We start from the raw sequence: 19,383 nt of genomic DNA, 5'->3' as shown, positions 1-19,383 counted from the left end.
TATGTCTTATAGGGTTTTTACAGTTATACAATATTGCACTCAGTATAAATTTTAATTTTTAATAATGAAATGGAGATCTTTTTAAAGGTTAAAACATCATTTAATTTATGTCTTATAGGGTTTATACTGAGTACAATATTGTATAACTGTAATAATTCAACTGTAAGCCTAAAAATTTACAGCCAAATTTGAAAGAGATGCATCCTACTTCAGGAAAACGTTATTGAATATGTCAATTGTGTTGTAATGATATGCTTCTTCTAAGTATGTTGTTATTAAATAAATCATTTTTAAAAATTAAAAAAAAAGTCAAGATAGTTTAACCAATAATCTCAGTGATTTTTTTAATTAAAAATACAAAAATAAGGGCATTTTTAAAGGAAAAAACCCAGAATATGTTTAAATAGTTGGAGTTTGTCATCACTACATCATTTATTCAAAGATATTTATTCCAACTACAAAAGCATTTTGAAAGCTAGTCATCATAGTCTAAAACAGGCACTACACCTCTAAAACCAAACCAGTAATTGTTGAAAGATATTTCAAATCATTAAATACAAAGGCAATATTCCTATCATAAATTCAAGAGAAAATCTGTGTGGAAAAATTTGAGGGTCTACTGCATGCAGTTATTTCACACTCAGGAAGTATCTTGCAGTAAGGAAAAATGAATTAGCCCTTTTACCAGCAACTTTAGAACACATAACTATTAAGACTATACATATGTGTAGATGACAGGAAGGATTTTGATTACTTTTTATTGGGAGCTGTGCTGGATAGCTTTAGTGTCAACTTGACACACCTGGGTTGAGGGAGCCTCAATTGGGGAATTGACTCCATTGGACTGGCCTGTGGCCATGTCTGAGGGGCATCTTCTTGATGAGTGATGTGGGAGAGCCCAGCCCAATGTGGTGCCACCCCTGGGCAGGTGGGCCTGTGTTGCATAAGAAAGCAGGCTGAGCAGGGGCCAGGGGAGCAAGCCAGTAAGCAGCGTTCCTCCATGGCCTGTACTCCAGCTCCCGCTTCCAGGTTCCTGCCCTGAGTTCCTACCTTGGGCTCCCTGATGAACTACAACCTGGGAGATGTAAGCTGAATAAACCCTTTCCTCCCCAAGTTGGGAGTGGTCAGAGTGTTTTGTCACAGCAATGAAGAAACAAACTAGGACAGGAGCATACTCTTTACTATTTTTCTTCACTTAACAAAATTACAATAATGGATATGGAGCCTCAAAGTTAATGGTCAGTAGCTGGGTGTGGTGGCCCATGCCTTTAATCCCAGCACTCCAGAGGCAGAGGCACGCAGATCTCTGTGAGACTGAGGCCAGCCTGATCTATATGGCAAGTTCAAGGCCAGCTGTGGCTACAGAGAGACCCTGTCTCAAAGAGAAAAAGAAAAAAACAAAGCCCAGAAAGCTTCTAGTTGAAGACATTCATTTTTTAAAATATGAAGTAAACCACAATGGAAAAAATGATCTAAAGAATAAGGATTCTCAACTATGAAAGACAAAAGCAACACTGCAAGGACTTTAATCCACATGAACTCATTTACATAGAAACTCGAAGTATTTTAAAGAATTACCCAATTGATTTTCTCGGCACTTGTGTGTGAAAAGTTAGGTATCAACTATTTTTTTTCCCAAAAGGAGACAAAAAAACAAAGCAATTTTGCTAATAGTGCAATTTCCTGTTCTACATCTAGTTCTGGAATGTGTAAGAGTTGTTCATCCCCAAAATGAATGATACTAATCAAAACATCCCAGTTTTAAAATAATTTTGATGTTCTGAAGCATGTGAGTACAGAAATAATGCACTGTCTTACTTAGCATTTACCTTAAATGCTTATTTTTTTTTTCTTTCTTTCTTGAACTGGAACTCACTATGGGCTGGTTGGGAACTTACAGGTAGATATATCTGTGTGGTCGAGGCCAGCCTAAGCTATATTACACCTTGGAATCTAGTGAATTCCAGGCCAGCTGTGGCTAAAGGGAGACTCTGTCTCAAAAAGATAAAAAAAAAAAAAAACACCTCAAACCAAACCAAAACAATAACAAAAAACAACCCCACAAACCAAAGGAAAAAAAGAACCTAATTGTACCCATTGGGAGGGGAGAAAAAAATCAGTGCATTTGCTAAATTAAGATGAAAACTGAACATCAAAATGAAATAAAATAGTTTTTATTTATGTATTTAATTTTTGAGGTAGGGTCTCCCTATAGCCCCAGCTGGCCTAGAACTCATTATGTAGGCCAGGTTGACTTTGATCTCACAGATATGCCTGCCTCCACCACCAGAGTGTTGGGATTAAAGGTGTGTGCCACTGTGCTGGGCTTTATTTAGTTAGTTAGTTTTTGATATAGAATTTTGCCATACAGTACAGGCTGGCCTTTAACTCATAAGTATCCTACCTCAGACTCCTAAGTACCAGAATTATGGGCATATATCACTATACCTGGGAATACAATACTAATGTTTAGCACTCATGAATCCAGAAGGCACAGCACTATACCCCATAAAACTGTACTTCTTTAGAAATCTGATAATCTGGCCATGCCAGAGAGCTGCCATGGTAAACATACTCCTTACCTGACCAGTGTCCAGTGGAGAGGCCAGATCTGTCTGTGCATGTCTCACTTACAGGTCTAAACACAGTCTCCCATCCACCAGTAGCATAGCGCCAATTCTGAGATTCCAAGATGAGTGTTCGCTGGGTGCCATATGCAATCATGAAGCAATAGACAACGTGATGGAGTTGACAGCCATAGCCACAGCCTTTGTTGATGTTACACACAAGCTTCCTGGCTTTGCTACAGTCCTTGGGATTCTGTCAGAGAGACAAAAAACAATATAAACTATATGAGTGTTCAACTTTCCCTTGTATGTCACAAGCATGAAAACTCATTCAATAAACCAGAACCAATTTAGGATATTTCTTACTTAAACAAAAAATCCAGTTTTAAGGACTGGATCCAATAAAAACAATCCAATAATCAAGTATAAGAGCTGCTGATTCTTTTACTTGACTATCAACTCATGACAAACCCATAAGGAAATTATTTTATCCCTGTTGCTAGAGCCACAAAAGACTTGACAAAACCCAAAAAGTATGATGTGATGTCACATGGGAACAGAAGAAATCGTATATAATAAGGCAGGGGAAAGAAAGCAGGTTTATTTAGTACACCACACGGGAAGTGAGTTGGCCAGTAACAGCCACAGCCTGTATCATTTAATTTCTACACCGTATTATACAATAATCCTGAAAGTGACACTTTCAAAGTGATTCAAAGCTTTATTACTGACCCAGCAGTTTTTGAGAGCAAAAATGTCAGATTTTTTTGGTGACTTGTAACAAATACAGAACTTGAACATCTCTAAAAATCATAATGAAAAAGGAAATGTTCCTCATATATTTTTCAATAAACTTCTTTTAGAGGCATTTTATATGTACTGCATTATTACAAAGGCAGTACAAAGTGCTCCCAGATACCTCACTATGTTTCTCCTATTATTTTTTAAATATTTTATTATTTTATTTTATGTGTATGAGCATATTGCCTGCATGTATGTGAGTGCACCCGTGTCGTGCAATGCCAGAGAGGTCAGAAGAGGGCTTTGGACTCCCCTGGAACTGGAGTTAAGGACGGTTCATAGCCACCATGTGGGTGCTGGGAATCGAACCTGGGTCCTCTGCAAGAGCAGTCAGTGCTCTTAACCCCTAAGCCAACTCTCCAGGGCTGTTTCTCCTATTATTATGTCTTACATTGGTCACCATCTTTCTGTCTTAAGGAACAGAAGTTATTCAATAATCTGACCTTTAGTTTGGACACTAGATCTTTTCTTTTTCTTTTCTTTCAATGTGTATGTGTGTACTGCCTGCATGTCTGTAAGTGTACCCATGTTGTACAGCACTTGTGGAGGTCAGAAGAGGGTGTCTGATCCCCTGGAACTTGTGTTATGGACAGCTGTTGGACACCATGTGGGTGCTGGGAATTGAACCTGCTGAGCCATCTCTCCAGGCCCCCTGGACACTAGATCTTTTACTTCGAAGATTTCCAATTCACATTCAACAAACACACACACACACACACACACACACACACACACACACACACACTGTTAGATTTTAAGCACAAAAGCTGAGATGAAAGAAAAAGAAAGGGCAACTTGTGAATGAGGTTTAATTCAAGACCAGTGTACCTCAAATCAAACTGTACAGAATATATTAATTCTTTCCTGTTATGTTACAGATAACAGAAAGAAGGGAAAATATTTTTTTCATGCTTGAATCTGAAATGAGAAAGGTCTACATATGAAAAGTGCTTCATGGAAGGTTCAAGGAGGAAAGTGGTCAGAGAAGCTGAACGGCGTGACAGCAGGATGGGGGAAGAGCTACAGCTCAATTTTTGGTTTTCCCAAAACATAAGTATTTAAAAGAATAGAAAATTCAAAGGATATTATTCATAAAAGATCCCCCCCTGAAATGCAGAAGACAGTGAAAAACAGAAAAGGCACTTGTGTTTGCAACACAAGATAAAGCTCACCAGAATAAAGATCTAGGAAAATCAAGTAGGTATTTCTATGGTAAACAGATTTTTTTCTATTAAAAAAACCGACAACTCTGAGATTGACAAGAATTTATTGGGAACTTTATAGTGGGGCTGGAGAGATGGCTCAGTGGTTAAGAGCACTGGGTGTCCTTGCAGAGGTCCTGGGTTCGATTCCCAGCACCCATATGGTGGCTAGCAACCATCCATAACTCCAGGTCCAGGGGAATCTGATGCCTTCTTTTGATCTTCACAGGCACCGCATGACATGCAGGCAATATACTCATACACACAAAACTAAAAATAAAATATTAAAAATAGAAAAGATCATCATAGACAACTCTAATCTGAACTGTCTTTATTAGCTATCATTATTAGAATAACAACAAATATAAGGAGACTTATGAAAGCCTATAAAAGGGAAACTGATTCATAATTCTGTAATCTTCAAATTTTTTACCAAATAGCCTTTATCAATTATCACTGATTCTGGTTTTCTACTACCTGGTTAATGTCTGCAAAAGCCTTGAAGGAGTGTCTTATCCGTGGACAAGAATATAAAGAAGGGTCTCATTACTAAAGAGGCATCACTTTGCTTACACTAACACTTCAACAGGGTGATGACATCTGATGATAAAAATCTGTTTTGCAATTGCTTCTAGTGTACTTAAAGTACTCTCTCCTACACAAATCTTTACCAGTTATGTATGACTGTAGGTGTTTGTTGCTTTACACTGTGATTCTTATTCCTTTCTTTTGTAGAATTTCTTCCACTACCCCCAAACTCACACGAGATTATGATATACTCTACCAGAAGGAGGCCACTAGGAAATACTTTTTATGTAAGAGTGAAAGATGACAGAGTATAGATAGAAAATGTCCCCATAAGTCTCAGAGGAGAGTCTCATTTACTCACCATATTTCTGCTTTGAATGTCACAAGTTGACCAACCAAAACTTAGATTTATTACCCAAATATTGAGCATCTAATATATGCAATGAACCTTGGGAGATGGTTTGTAACAAAATAACAAAACATGCACAAAACTATAGCAAGAGGCAATTTAAATGTGATAATATTGTGGTAAATAAGGAATTAGAATTAGTAGAAGAGAAAAAACTCAATTTCAGCTAGACTGAAAGGATTTTGAATAAAATTGCATTTATTAATAAACTAAACCTTTAAAGATATAGCTTATTATACTTATAAAATACAAAGGAAAATGAAGGGTTTTTTTTTCCTTTTAAAAACAAGTCACAAATCAGATTGACAGATGTTTATTTTGACAAAAAGGAACTTTATAGGAAATATACTTAAAATTTTCAATGCTATAAAATTACTATAAAAACAAAGTTAAAACATAAGATCTACAAATTATGATCAGACTGTGAGTTATTTAATATGGAATCTTCTTTGTTTTACTAGATTCCTTTTCAGAGTTAGCATAAAAATAATGAATTTCAATGTTATTTTCATACATATATATCACTGTATTTTGCTGATACTCACTTGCTTTTATTGTGTGTATGGTATTAGGAATGAACCTAGGGTCTCATGCATGCTAGGAAAGCACTCTACCCTGAACTATATTCCAGCCCTCTTTTTATTTTTTATGTATTTATTTAGTGGTTTGGGTTTGTTCTTTTTGTTGTTGTTGTTGTTTTATTTTGTTTTGTTTTGCTTGCATTTTGGTTTTTAAGACAGGGTCTCACCATGTAGTCTTGGTTAGCTTGGAACTTACTATTATAGATCAGAATGGCCTCAAACTAGTGGCAATCCTTCAGCCATTGTCTCCCATTTACTTTTTATTTTGAGACAGGATCTCACTAAATTGTTCAGGCCAGCCTTGAACTCAGGCTGGCCTGCTGTTTGTCAAGTAGCTAGGGTTCCAGGCATTCACCATCAGGGTTGGTTAATGGGGCTGCCTTAAAGTAATACTCATCAATAGGTTTTGTTAAGTTTCAGCTTCTTACAATGACAATCATCCAAGTTTTAGAAAGAGGAGGTTAATTTAAAAATATATATATATTTGAGACAATTGCTTTAATGAAAAAGAGGCTTAAGAGACTTTTGTTGTTCCACTGAAGGTTCTGCTATAATGTGTAATTTTTCTTTAATTTGCTATTTTAAAAATAAGACAAAAATTACAACTCTCAATCTCATCTTGTCAATCCATCTTTCTCTCTCAGAGATAGTATGAGGCTAAATTAGATAGTATATACTCAAAATTAATTTGAACAGGCTACCTAATTTATTCATATAATCTGGGAGATACTATTTGACTCATATAAATGTCATTTGGGGTTTGGGGGACTGAATTCAGGGCCTTGTATATGCTAAGCATGTTCTTTACCACTGAGCTGTACTTTCATCTTAAATCAGAGTTTTGCTATTTGAGATTTTTTTTCCTTGTATATAAACAAATAAAAGCTTTTTTGAAATACAATTCTTCTAGTCACAATGTAATTTCTTCCATTTATTCTTCCAGAGTTACAACTGACAAAAACACTATGGAAAAAGGCTATTAAAAACAAATCCATCTCCAACAAATAACATCTCCAGGTATCTCTTTAAGACAGTAACTAGTCAATAACTATTTCAAAACAATTAGTCTTATTTTCCAATAATATAAATAATGTCAAAATAATGGAATGACAGCAATACAACTGACTACCTTTAATTAAGATCACACAAATATTTAAAATCTAAAACATTTAGGGGCTATCTCATCAAATATAAATTTGAGTTTTCAAAGCAACTACTGCTTTACTGTTATCATTAATCCAGTCACAACCAATAACTCACAATGGTAAACAAAAGGTTTGTTGAACCTTTTTTTTTTTTAAAGATGTTTTCAGTGAGCCATTAGAGTCAATCCCAGAAATGATGTTGTTGAATTGTGTGACACAAAGCTTATTTACTTTTTCACTGACTAATCAAGTTTGCTTTTTTTTTTTTTTTGGTCTTTTTGAGACAGGGTTTCCCTGTAGCCCCAGCTGACCTGGAACTCTCCTTGTAGACCAGGCTGACCTCAATTTGCCTGCTTCTGCTTCTGCCTCCCAAGTGCTGGGATTAAAGGTGTATACAACCACACCCAATCCAAGTTTACATTTTTTTAAATTCAAAAATATATAGCTCTCACTGGTCAGACTTCTTCCCAACAACCCAATAATCACAATGATTTCTTCATCTTTATCTACTATGGCAAAATCACGACTGATGTCACTTGAATCTTCATTAGATCCAGATGGATGTGTGTAACAAACTGGGTGTTTTCCACATGTGAATTGTACTTTTCTCTGTCAAATTTATATGGATAAAGTAGATGAACTCGAACCGGGGTTCTTTTTCAGACCCAGATATCCTCTCACTAGTTAAACTGCTCACAGATGTCAGATGCCAGTACTGTGAACTGGGGCCCAAAGACACTGTCCAGTCTGCAAAAATCCATCAGCTGCATGGAGGCATTAAGCATAAGGCACATGGCAGTGCTCATAGCCTTATGAACAATTAAATGGAACTCTTCATAAGTATCATCTATATTTTAAAATGTTGCAGAATCTGCATTTTGCTTCTGGATCATTAAGATTTAAGGGTCCAGTAAAACATCTTCCACAGTACTGAAGATTTCCCAACATGTCTCCCCTCACTGGGGAGTCTTTTCCTACCAATTTGGGTTTGAAGTGCCTGGGAAACAAGGAGATGGTAAAGTATGTATATAAAATTCTTATGTCATTTTGTTCTGATCCGCTACAGAAGAGTTGGTCACTGTAGAGAAAGGTAGTATATCTGACTATATATGATGGAATTTCCTTAATCTTTCTTTTAGGAGCTTCACACCTCCATCTTCCATGGCTTTCAGAAATGCCCCATGCAAAGTTGTACATGCTATTACACTGCTGTGGCACTGTCTGTAGATCTACTCCAATAGTCCTTCCTTTTGAAATCCCAAAATTTGTTTTCCATTTTTTCTTTTCAATGATAGGATTCTGAATAACCATAACCATCCAGAAATTTTCTTCTGGTCCATATAAGCATTGTCTAGCCTTCTATGTAAAGATTTTGCAGGTTTCAAAGGGTTAAAGGTACTTATAAACTGTATAAAAGACTCACATAAAACAACATTTCTAATTTTTTCTTTCTTTTTTACTTCATTTGGATGATAAAGCAAAATTTTATTTTCTTCTTCTTCCCTATGTGACCCAAAGTGTAGGTTGTATATGAAGAAGCCCAACAGTGCTGGTGGGAACTACTTCTCTTGGACTGTCCAAGGCTCCATTCTGGTGGCACCTGCAGGGGCCACTGTCACGTAGCTCACCACAGGAGCCTCCCCTCCGCCCATCTAGAGACACCTTGGGGAAGACCACAAGTCCCCCTTGCTTGCTGATGGCCCAGGAGAGATCTCAATAATTACTAGTTCACCTGAATTACATCTTAAAGACAAAAGAGATACCCATAGTCACAGAAATAAATTTATAGGTGGCAAGGCAGAATTTACAATTCAGGTTTCTCCATCTATCTTCTTGTGTCCTTACCTATTCCCCAAGATGTCTTCAATACAAGATGTAGCAAGAAGTATAGGCTAGAGCACCTAAGTGGCTATTTTATGGGCTAGGAATTAAGAATCAGAACTCCAGGGAGCCTTCCAGTTCCTCTCTTAAGAACATTCCTTCTAGTGGGAGGAGTGGCGCCACAGATAGCTTCTCATTCTAATGAAGAAAGCTTAGTAAAGACAAAGAAAAGAATCAGGCCAGGTAAGTTAAATTTTATTGTGTTCTTCGTAGACTATAATCACAAGACTAAAAACAGATTTTAATTTGTTTGCTTAAAAAGATTTGTAATATCTAGCCATGTTGGTAATGAAGAAAAGATTCATTAATAGTGTGGTAAAAGCATTCCATTGTATTGGAAACAATCTGATTTTATTTCTCTAAAATTATTTTCAAAACCAAAGAAGAAAACGTAATGAAGCAAGTAAGAGAATTGAAGTACTGTGTGGTGGCAATTAAATTGAAGACTCTGGGCATAGTTAACAATCATGAACGTGCAAGTTAAAAAAAGCATTCTCATTTTTAAAAGCCAAGACCTAAAACTACTGTCTAGGAGCATATTAAACAAGAATATTTTCCTAGCAAACTTAAGATGATATGGAGGTATCCTTTCTTTCCCCTGCAGTAAAGAACATTTTTTTTGCAAATAGTAAGTGCATCACAATAGCTCAGGTCCAAGCAGGCTACCAAGTGCTTCAAGAAATCAATTTCCCTGTGGGCATTCTGTAAAATTTAAGAGGGGAAACTTAATGGAGAAAAGATATCAAGATACATAGTTTATAGACTGTTAGACTAGCACAAGGCAGCAAAGGCAGAGAGTTACTATTCAGAATAGAAGAAGAAAGGTTATCTTGGTAAATAAAGCAGCAATTGGCTAATTTTAAATACATTATTAAAGACTTTTGCTCTTTGCCTATACTTCTCTGTTGAGCACTTTAAATCTAGCTAAAAATTGAAAGTCTATAAATCCAATAGAAGGCAACAAATGAGAAGCATTTCTTCTACTAAGGATCTAAGAGAGAGTATTCTACCACCTCTTGATATTCCAGGTGGTCTATAGAAAACCTCCAACTCAGAGTTAAGAGCTCTGTATGTCAGAACTGCCTTGGTAATATCTTCTGCCATCATAAGGGCCACAAGAAAAGGCAGAGAATGAACAAAACATACCCAGACTAATATCTCATTCCGTACTGTAAAGTATTCAAAACTCCATCCAGAGAAACAGCAAAAAGTTATATTCTGAGCCAATTTTATCCTTTCTTTATAAAAATACACAGATTTATCCCTTTAAGCACCTCAATTTTTCTTCATAATTTTACAATCTGATTCCCAGCTGATATCTTGATGTTAAAAACAGGAGGCTTAGAAAATACAGAATTTCAGAAAGGTCCTTCATCATCATTTTACTTAACATGCTTCAGTAGACTCTCTTTAAAACCAAAACGCAGGAATGATATGGCAGCAACTGGGGGGGAAAAAGAGAGGAGAAAGGAGAAAAAAAGGAAGGTAAAAGGAGGAGAGTGAAAGCAAGCCCATGAATAGTTAGCCTTATCACAGGCAGGATAAAAAGATGAAGCAAAAGCACAATGGAAACGAGGTGATACTTTGGCCTATGCAAAGGCTGGTAGAGTTTTGTTTTATTTGTGTGTGTGTGTGTATACACACTTTTGCATGTGTGCACATGTGTGTGTGTGTGTGTGTGTGTGTGTGTGTGTGTGTGTGTGTGTGCTGTTGCATATAGAAACCAGAGGACAACTTCAGTTGTCATTCCTCAGTCACCGTCCACTTTGGATTTTTGTGAGACAGGGTTTCCCACTGGCCTGGACCTCACCAATGTCAATGGGCTGGCTTGGCCAGTGAGGGAACTGCCCATCTCCTCCTCCTCTCCTCCTTTTATAAGCCTCCTGTTTTTAACATCACAATATCAACTGGGAATCAGATTGTAAAATTATGAAGAAAAATTGAGGTGCTTAAAGGGATAAATCTGTGTATTTTTATAAAGATTACAAGTATGATTACAAGTATGCATACCATACTCGGGCTTTTTCAAAATGTAGGCTGTGGAGGTTGAACCCTCTACTGGCTAAGCTATCTCCTCAACTCCATTTCTTTTGTTTTAAATGAGTCAGATAAGTTACTGTTTTGCTGACTTTTCTGTTCCACAAGGGGCCATTCTTCTGGGTACTACTGGCACTATAGTATTCACCTACTCACTAGCTTTAAAAAACAAACCATCAACAATAAATAAGCCAGATGTCATATCTGACTACCTCTATTCCAGTACAGAGATTTCATATCATTTCTCCACATAGTTAGACATAGACTGAGAATCCACTGTTCACTGAGTATCAATTTCCTGGAATCCAGTTACTTTTTTCAAAGGGAAAGACACTTAAGAGCACTTTTATCAGACCACCTTAACATAATTAACAGCTCTAACTAATTTAGTTTCTTTTCTTTACCCTTCAAAATCTTAAACATTATGTGTGTATACATGAGTATTTAAATTTTCAGTTTGAATAATTTAACCCACAATAAATTACAAAAATAGTTACTGTACACTTACAAAATTTTCCCCCAATGAACGTATTATTTAACCACGGTATATTTTCAAAACCAGGAAAGTGACCTAACACTATACTATTAATTAAATCCAGGCTTTATATATATTAAGTTTTTAAAAAGTGACATTTGTTTTGTGTTTGTGGAGAAAAGGAGTGGGCATACCCCATGGCACATGTGTGGTAGTCAGAGAACAAATTGTGGGAGGCAGTCCTCATGTGGATCTAAGGGATCAAACTCAGGTCATCTGGCTTGGTGGCAGCTTCCTTTACCTATTGAGTCATTTTGCCAGTCCCCTATTTTAACAGTTTTTACATGTAATCAGATATTCCAACATATAGTGGCTCATGTAACCACAATCAGGATACTAATTGTTCCATCAAAACAAGTTCTCTTATGCTACCTCTTTAGAATCACATCTTTCTTCGAACCTTAATCCTTGGAAAACACTGACCTCGCTTTTATCACTGCAGTCATTTTGAGAGCATTATAAAGGAATCTGCAGTATTTAGCTTTTGAAATTGACTTTTCATTACTCGGTGTAATGCTTCCAAAATCTACTTAAGCTGTATCACTTTCACTGTATCATACTGTAGAATGAATGGCATTTGGGTTGTTTTGACTTTATTACAAATTAAGTCGCTATATGCACAAGTGTACAGGTTTCTGTGTGGTCATGAGTATTAATTTCTCCGATTAAAAGAGGGGGGCATATTTAACTTATATTGCAAACTGCCAAATTGTTTCCAAGAATAGTTGTACTATTTTACATTCCCATAAGATTCCTATAAGCATTGTATGAGAGCTGGTTTCCTCACATGCTTTTTTTAAAAAACCTTATCCATCCTAATAAGTGTTGTTATCTCGTCACGTCTTTAAGTTGTATTTCCGTAATAGCTAATGATTTTGAACATTTTCATGTGCTTATTTCTAATCCATATATCTTATATAAGGTTGTCTGTTCAAAGCCTATGCCAATTTTCTAATTGGACTGCTTAGTGAAATGAGATGTCATAATACATGCTGTATACAAGGCTTCTTTGACAGGCAAATTTTGAAGATTTTCTTATACTCTGACTCCTCATTCTCTTTGACAACATGGTTATAGATTTAAAAAGTTTAATGTTGATAAAGTCAGTGTTGAGGTATTTCTACTTTTAAATGGGTTCTTCTTTTAAGCTCAAGTCACAAAGATTTATTCCAGTGTTTTCCTCTAAATGCTTCATAGTTTTATATGTAATATAAACTATCTCCTTAGAATACATCCACATGAGATATGATGTTTAGGTTACAATTCTTCTGTATTTTTTTCTAAGGGATGTTCTGTTGTTCCAATACTACTTACTTTGAAAAGACTACGCTTTGGGCTGAAGAGATGTTTCAGCAGTTAAGAGCACTTGCTGCTCTTTCAGAAGACCCAGGTTTGAATACCAGCACCCACAGGGCAGATAAAAACCATCTGTAATTCCAGTTCCAGGGTTCTGAGACCCTCTTCTGTCTTCTGCAGGCATTGTATGACATGGGTGCACTTACATACATGCAGGCATAACACTCATACACATAAAATAAAAGTAAATTTAAAAAAAAGACTATGTTTTCTCCACTGAGTTGCTTTAGACCTTTCTCGAATATCAATTTGGCACTCCTAAATATAGACTCTTAACCACTGAGCCATCTCTCCAATACTGAAAGGGAATTTTTTACACTAATTTTTTAAAATAAATTTTGTTTCTATGTTAAATTTGTTTATAACTCATACATGAGTTATACCTGCATGCATGTAAGTACACCCCTTCCATGCAATGCCCACGGAGATCAGAAGAGGGCATCAGATCCCCTGGAGTTACGGAAAGTTGTTAGCTGCCATGTGGGTGTTGGAATTTGAACCTGGATCTTCTGCAAGACAGCCAGTGCTCTTAACTGCTGAGCTCTCTCTCCAGCAAAACACAGTTTTGTTTTGTTTTTTAATTTTGTGTGTGTACTGCCTGCATGTACGTAAGTGCACCCATGTCATGTAATGCCCACAGAGGACAGAAGAGGTCATCGGATGCCCTGGAACTGGAGTTTTGGACAGTTGTTAGCTGCCATGTAGGTGCTGGGATTCGAACCTGGGTCTTCTGCAAGAACAACCAGTGTTCTTAACTGCTGAGCCATCTCTCCAGCCCCCAAACACAGATTTTTAAAAGGCCTCTTACTCAATCCTTCCTTTACTTTCTAGTTGCAAAGGGAAGGGGAACTGCCTCACTCTTTTAGAGTAGGAATAGAGGAAAGGACTTTGTCTGCAATTTCCATGGTTATAACATCTATGGAGAAGGGAAATCACCTTATTATTGCTGCTCCATTCACAGTCTCTATAGCTACTGTGCCCGGGGAAGGGGAGGAGAAAGGGTAACCTGATTATTGGAGGGCAGGTGCAATGGTCAGGTCTATATATATAATCCCACTGCTATGGCAGTTAGGGAAGGCAGGGAGGCAATCTTTGCTACTGTTATTGTTATTGTTTTTGGCCTGCAATGGGGCAAATACACTGAATGGAGTATAATGGATTTACAACATCTTATCCAGAAACAGAAGACTAAAACTTTAATTTAAGCTCAACATATTCTCAAACATTTAATTCACACTGCAATGCTACTCATTTATAGGGAAACAAATGATTTTGTGTTTCAAGTAGCTTCTGCTAAAATAAAGACATCTTTTCTCAACGATTTTAATCTTAAGAACATACCATTTTATTTTCTTATGTAAAAGGAAAACAGATTTTATTTTAAAAAATGAACTCTAGTAGTGAACACTTAAAGAGATCACTCAAAAGCCTTTATGGGATGTACGCTTTGAACACAGGAAGAACTCTTTACATTTAAAAGCTTTCCTTAATGTTCAGCTTTACTCTCCTTTCATCCATTATATAAGAATGACAGCACACTAGGTCCTCCAGTTGCAAAGTCAACACAGTACCATCCCATACCTAGCACTTAAACACAATTAACTACTTTGCATGGGGCACTATAGCAATCCCTCTACTGCTGATGCTACTTGTATCTTCAAGTTACCATGTCTCCTGCAGCACATCTAGCACTCTAAGCACTCCTGAGTAAGAGGATTCAGACAGAAACAAACAGAAATAAATCACTGAAAAACAAAGCCCAAAGCAACCAAACAAAATCACTAATAGGCAATCATAAATAATGGTACGTCTCTAGTCACAGACTCCTTACTTTTCCACACTGAAATCCCTATATGCTCTCTTTCCATATGTATCTTTAATTTTTCTTGTTATTGCGATGGCATAACAAGAGGCCAAATATACTATTAGAGTTTTATTGCAGAGTAGGAAAACAATGGGAAATAAAAGAACAATGTTACTAATACTCATTTCCTTCCTATTTCCAACAAGCAAGAAATTAAAGTAAAAAAGTGGATTTATATGGCTCTGGTACATACCTTTAATCCCAGCACTTAGGAGGTAAAGGCAGATGGATCTCCGTGAATTAGAGGCCAGCCTGGTCTACATAGTCTGAGGCCAGCCAGGGCTACACAGTGAGAACCTATTTCGTAAGCAAACAAACAAACAAACAAACTTGATTTCATTAGCACAGATGCTTCAAGCTTCTTAAAGAACCTGTTAAAATAAGGATTTAGTCCCAATATTTAAGCATACATTATTATGCATTTGAACGTATCATCACTAATAACATTATTTCTTACTAAATCCTAAAAATCATCGTGCTCAGTAATGACCAAAAATGAAAAAAAATGGTACCAGTCTAGAAAATGCAAGAACTATGTTCCTGAGTCTCGACATATTCTTCATATCCAATATTGCTGATCCAAGCAGAGAACTTTTCAGTTCCATAAATGGTAAAAATAATGATTTGATTGGGAACTATATTCCAGGGAGCTGACAAGAATTAGCATACAGCTAAAGGAATAGAAGTTAAAAAAGACAAAAAAGAGGAAATGAAGCAAAAACATTTTTTATTTATTTAATAAGCATATAATTAGAAGAAGCATTTGATTACAACAGCATTGACATATTCAATAACAATTTCCACAGCTAAGATGCATTAATTTCAAAATTGGCTGTAAATTTTTAGGTTTATAGTTGAATTGATACAGTTATACAATACTGAACTCTGTATAAATCCTATGACATAAAATTAAACTTTTCAGAGTTTCATGCAGAAAACTTCATTTTTAATGCAATTGACATTAAGATGTTTGCACATGCGTTTCTAATCTCTATACATCAGATTATTACTAGTCACAGTGAGTTGCTTTCTGAGCTCCTTGGCATCTGAGCATGGATATAAAGTCATCAGGTAGATTTAAATGATAATATTTTTCACATCTACTAATTATTAAGGAGCAAATTTTTATGCTTTGAAGAATTATTATTATTATTATTTTATTATTATTATTAATTTATTTATTTATACACCCATTTCCCAGGTAGCACCCTCCCATAGCCTCCCTGCCCCGACTAGAGCCCTTATACTATGATATCCCTGCTACTGTCTGCTGTCTTGTCGGCACCCCCAGCCATTCCCCACTACTTGCCCTTCTGGTGACTCTAGGCAGCCTATCTAGAGGTCTTTGTTTTAGGAGGGTCAGCTGTTACTCATCTAGCAGTAATTAGTTGTCTATATTCCTTTAGATAAGATTGGGGTCTGCTCTTCATTTTCCCAGTTCTATGTTGGGTTACTATCTGGGAATCGCTTTGGCCACCCTGGCCATCAACTCAAAAGAAGGTAATGCTTGTCTGGCATTGTTGCTTGTTATGTAGCCTTTAACTATACATATGGACTCATGAAATTATGGTGGCCCATTTAATCTTTGGTTATACTTTCCTTCTGGGTGTTTAAGGCCATACAGTTGGTACAGATAAAATCAATATATTTTTACTCTTAATGACATTTGAGGAACTGTTCCTTGGGAGTCACATGGGCTTGGGAGGAGCCCCTGGCTCCTTTCTTTTACCAGTTCCACCTATGTGAAGATAAGTCAAAGGTCCTGCTGGACCATGGATAGCTTCACTTGGAAGCATGGAGGAAATTATTCCTCTGTGTTGACCCTCCTTTTTATAGACTGGACACTGGTTCAAGACTATCTGGTGGGGTCTCCTCAGCCGCCTTGAACAAGAGGACAGGTGACCCACCACCATTATAGGACATTTTGAGAGATGCTCATAGTCCCCTGGAACTAGTCAACCTAGGAGGACAAGGAGCAAAAAGTGTCTTTATGTCCCTCTGACCAAATTATTATAGACCTCAAAGTATGTCTGTTAAACACCCAAGAAGGTTAGTTCCCCCAGTCTGGTTTTTTTTTTTTTTTTTTTTGTTTGTTTGTTTGTTTGTTTTTTCAGAGCTGAGGACCGAACCCAGGGCCTTGTGCTTGTTAGGCAAGCGCTCTACCACTGAGCTAAATCCCCAACCCCAGTCTGGTATTTTTAATTACTGTGTATCATGTAGATAAATCTTGGGCAAAGACCAGCTGTTCTCAGATAAATGTTACCTAGACATATATTTCTTGTTCTGCGATGTATAATTTGTCAGTAGGGTGTAGGAGTAATATGGTTCCCTCTGGTTTTCAAAACTAGCTAGGAATTGTTTATCTCTCACATTGTCTCACCCCTCCATCATGGTTTTCCCACTTAAGGCATCACCATTTCCCCCTTCTCCCTAACTAATACCCTTCTTCTATGGTCCTACCTCTCTTGAGTTCCTTCTTTCTCTTTGTCCCCCAGGTTCCTTGTATACCCTTCCTTCCCCTCTCCCTTAAACTAACCCAATTTTAATCCATATCTCCCCTATTAAGGCCTGTTTCCTACTGTTCTTCTCTTTCAGGTTCTTTCTTTTCCTTTACCTCCCTGTTTCCTTTCCATTATCCTGATTCCTGTAGTTACGTCTGGTTGCATACTTATTTATCAGAGTCTGATTCTAGGATCCACATGAGGGAGAACATAAGACGATTTTTTTTCTGAGTCTGTTACTTCACTTAGTATAGCAGTTTCTAGTTCCATCCACTTGCCTGCAAATTTCATGATTTCACCTTTCTTTACTGCTGAGAAAACCGCCATCGTATAAATGAACCACATTTTCATTATCCACTCTTGAATTGAGGGACACTTAGGTTGCTTCCATTTCTTAGCTATTGTGAAAAGAGAAGCAACATACGTGGATGTACAAGTGTCTCTGCAATAGGATGAGTTCTTTGGGTATATGCCAAGGAGTGGTATAACTGGGTCAAATGGGAGGTTCACTTGTAGTTTTTTTAAGAGTTCTCCACACTGCTTTCCATAGGGGTTGAACCAGTTTGCAGCCCCACCAACAGTGGATGAGTGTTCCCCTTTTCCCACATCCTATCCAACTTTTGTTATCATCTGTTTTCTTCATCATAGCCAGTCTGACTGGGGATGAGGTAAAATCTTAAAGTGGTTTTAATTTGCATTTCCCTAATTATTTGTGATTCTGAACATCTTTTAAGATGTTTCATAGCCATTTTACTTCTTCTTTTGAGAAGGCTCTCTTTCTTTTGAGAACATCTTTTGAGCCATCTTCTTCTTTTGTTCAGCTCCTTAGTCCATCTTTTAATTGGGTTGCTTCTTGTCTTGGTTCTATGTTCTTTGAGTTCGTTATAAATTCTGGTTATCAAACCTCTGTCGGATGTGTTGCTGGTGAAGATTTTCTCCCATTCTTTGGGTTTTCTGTTTCTTCCTTGGTTGTCTCCTTTGATGTACAGAAGCTTTTTAGTTTAATGAGGTCCCATTTGTTAATTTTAGCCCTTGTTTCCGGAGCAATTGATGTCCGGTTTAGAAAATCCTTTCCTACACTTATATCTTGTAGGTTTTTCCCAATGTTTTCTTCTAAGAGTTTCAGAGTGTCAGGCTTTACACTGAGGTCTTTGAGCCATGAGGAATTGACTTTTGTACAGGGTGAAAGACAGGGGTTTAGTTTCATTCTTCTACAAGTGGAGATCCAGTTTTGGCAGCACCATTTGCTGAACATGCTCTTTCCTCCAGTTAATGTTCTTGGCCCCTTTGTCAAATATCAGGTGGCTGAAATTGGATTTGCTCATATTTGGGTCTTCAATTTTGTTCCATTGATCTATGGATCTATTCTTGTGCCAATACGATGTTGTTTTTATGACTACACCTCTGTAATACAGCTTGATCTAGTATAGTAATCCCCCAGGCATTACTCTTAGTGCTCAGGGATGTTTTGGCTATCCGAGGTCTTTTGTACTTCCAAATGAATCTTAGGATAGTTTTTTCCAATTCTGTGAAAAAATGTCATGGGTATTATGATTGCCATTGCGTTGAATCTATATACGACTTTTGGTAGGATGGTCATTTTCACAATATTAATTCTTCTAATCCATGAGCATGGGAGGTCCTTCCATCTTCTGATGTCTTCCTCAATTTCTTTCTTCAAAGATTTAAAAATTTCAATGTAGAAATATTTAATGCCTTGGTCAGGAATACTCTGAGATATTTTATTTTATTATTTTTTTGCAGCTATTCTGAACGGGAGTGTTTCCATGTGCTCTTTCTCTGATTTCTTGTTATTGGTATATAGAAAGGCTATAGACTTTTGTAGGTTAAGTTTGTAACCTGCCACTTTACTGAATGTGTTAATAATTTATAGGATTTTTCGGGTGGAAATTTGGCGTCCCTTAGATATAATATCATATCATCTGCAAAAAGGGATAATATGATCTCTTTTTTTT

The 19,383-nt window shown here is 36.8% G+C and overlaps 1 protein-coding gene and 1 pseudogene across 2 annotated transcripts in view; both read right to left on the bottom strand.

Moving 5' to 3' along the window:
- The window catches only part of Fut8 (fucosyltransferase 8), a 295,663-nt gene that overhangs the window by 58,152 nt on the left and 218,128 nt on the right, over positions 1-19,383 (bottom strand). For both annotated transcript variants that reach the window (XM_017802945.2, XM_029555569.1), the window contains one exon: positions 2,583-2,820. In XM_017802945.2, coding sequence (XP_017658434.1) covers positions 2,583-2,820 — 238 coding nt within the window. The remainder of the gene's footprint in view (positions 1-2,582; positions 2,821-19,383) is intronic.
- On the bottom strand, positions 7,649-8,885 carry LOC115067534 (annotated as a pseudogene).

The sequence above is a fragment of the Nannospalax galili genome, unplaced genomic scaffold (assembly GCF_000622305.1).
Source record: "Nannospalax galili isolate Female #2095 unplaced genomic scaffold, S.galili_v1.0 scaffold285, whole genome shotgun sequence".
Classification (NCBI taxonomy): domain Eukaryota; kingdom Metazoa; phylum Chordata; class Mammalia; order Rodentia; family Spalacidae; genus Nannospalax; species Nannospalax galili.
The sequence above is the reverse complement of the archived record's forward strand: the minus strand, read 5'-3'. Positions and strand labels throughout refer to the sequence as shown.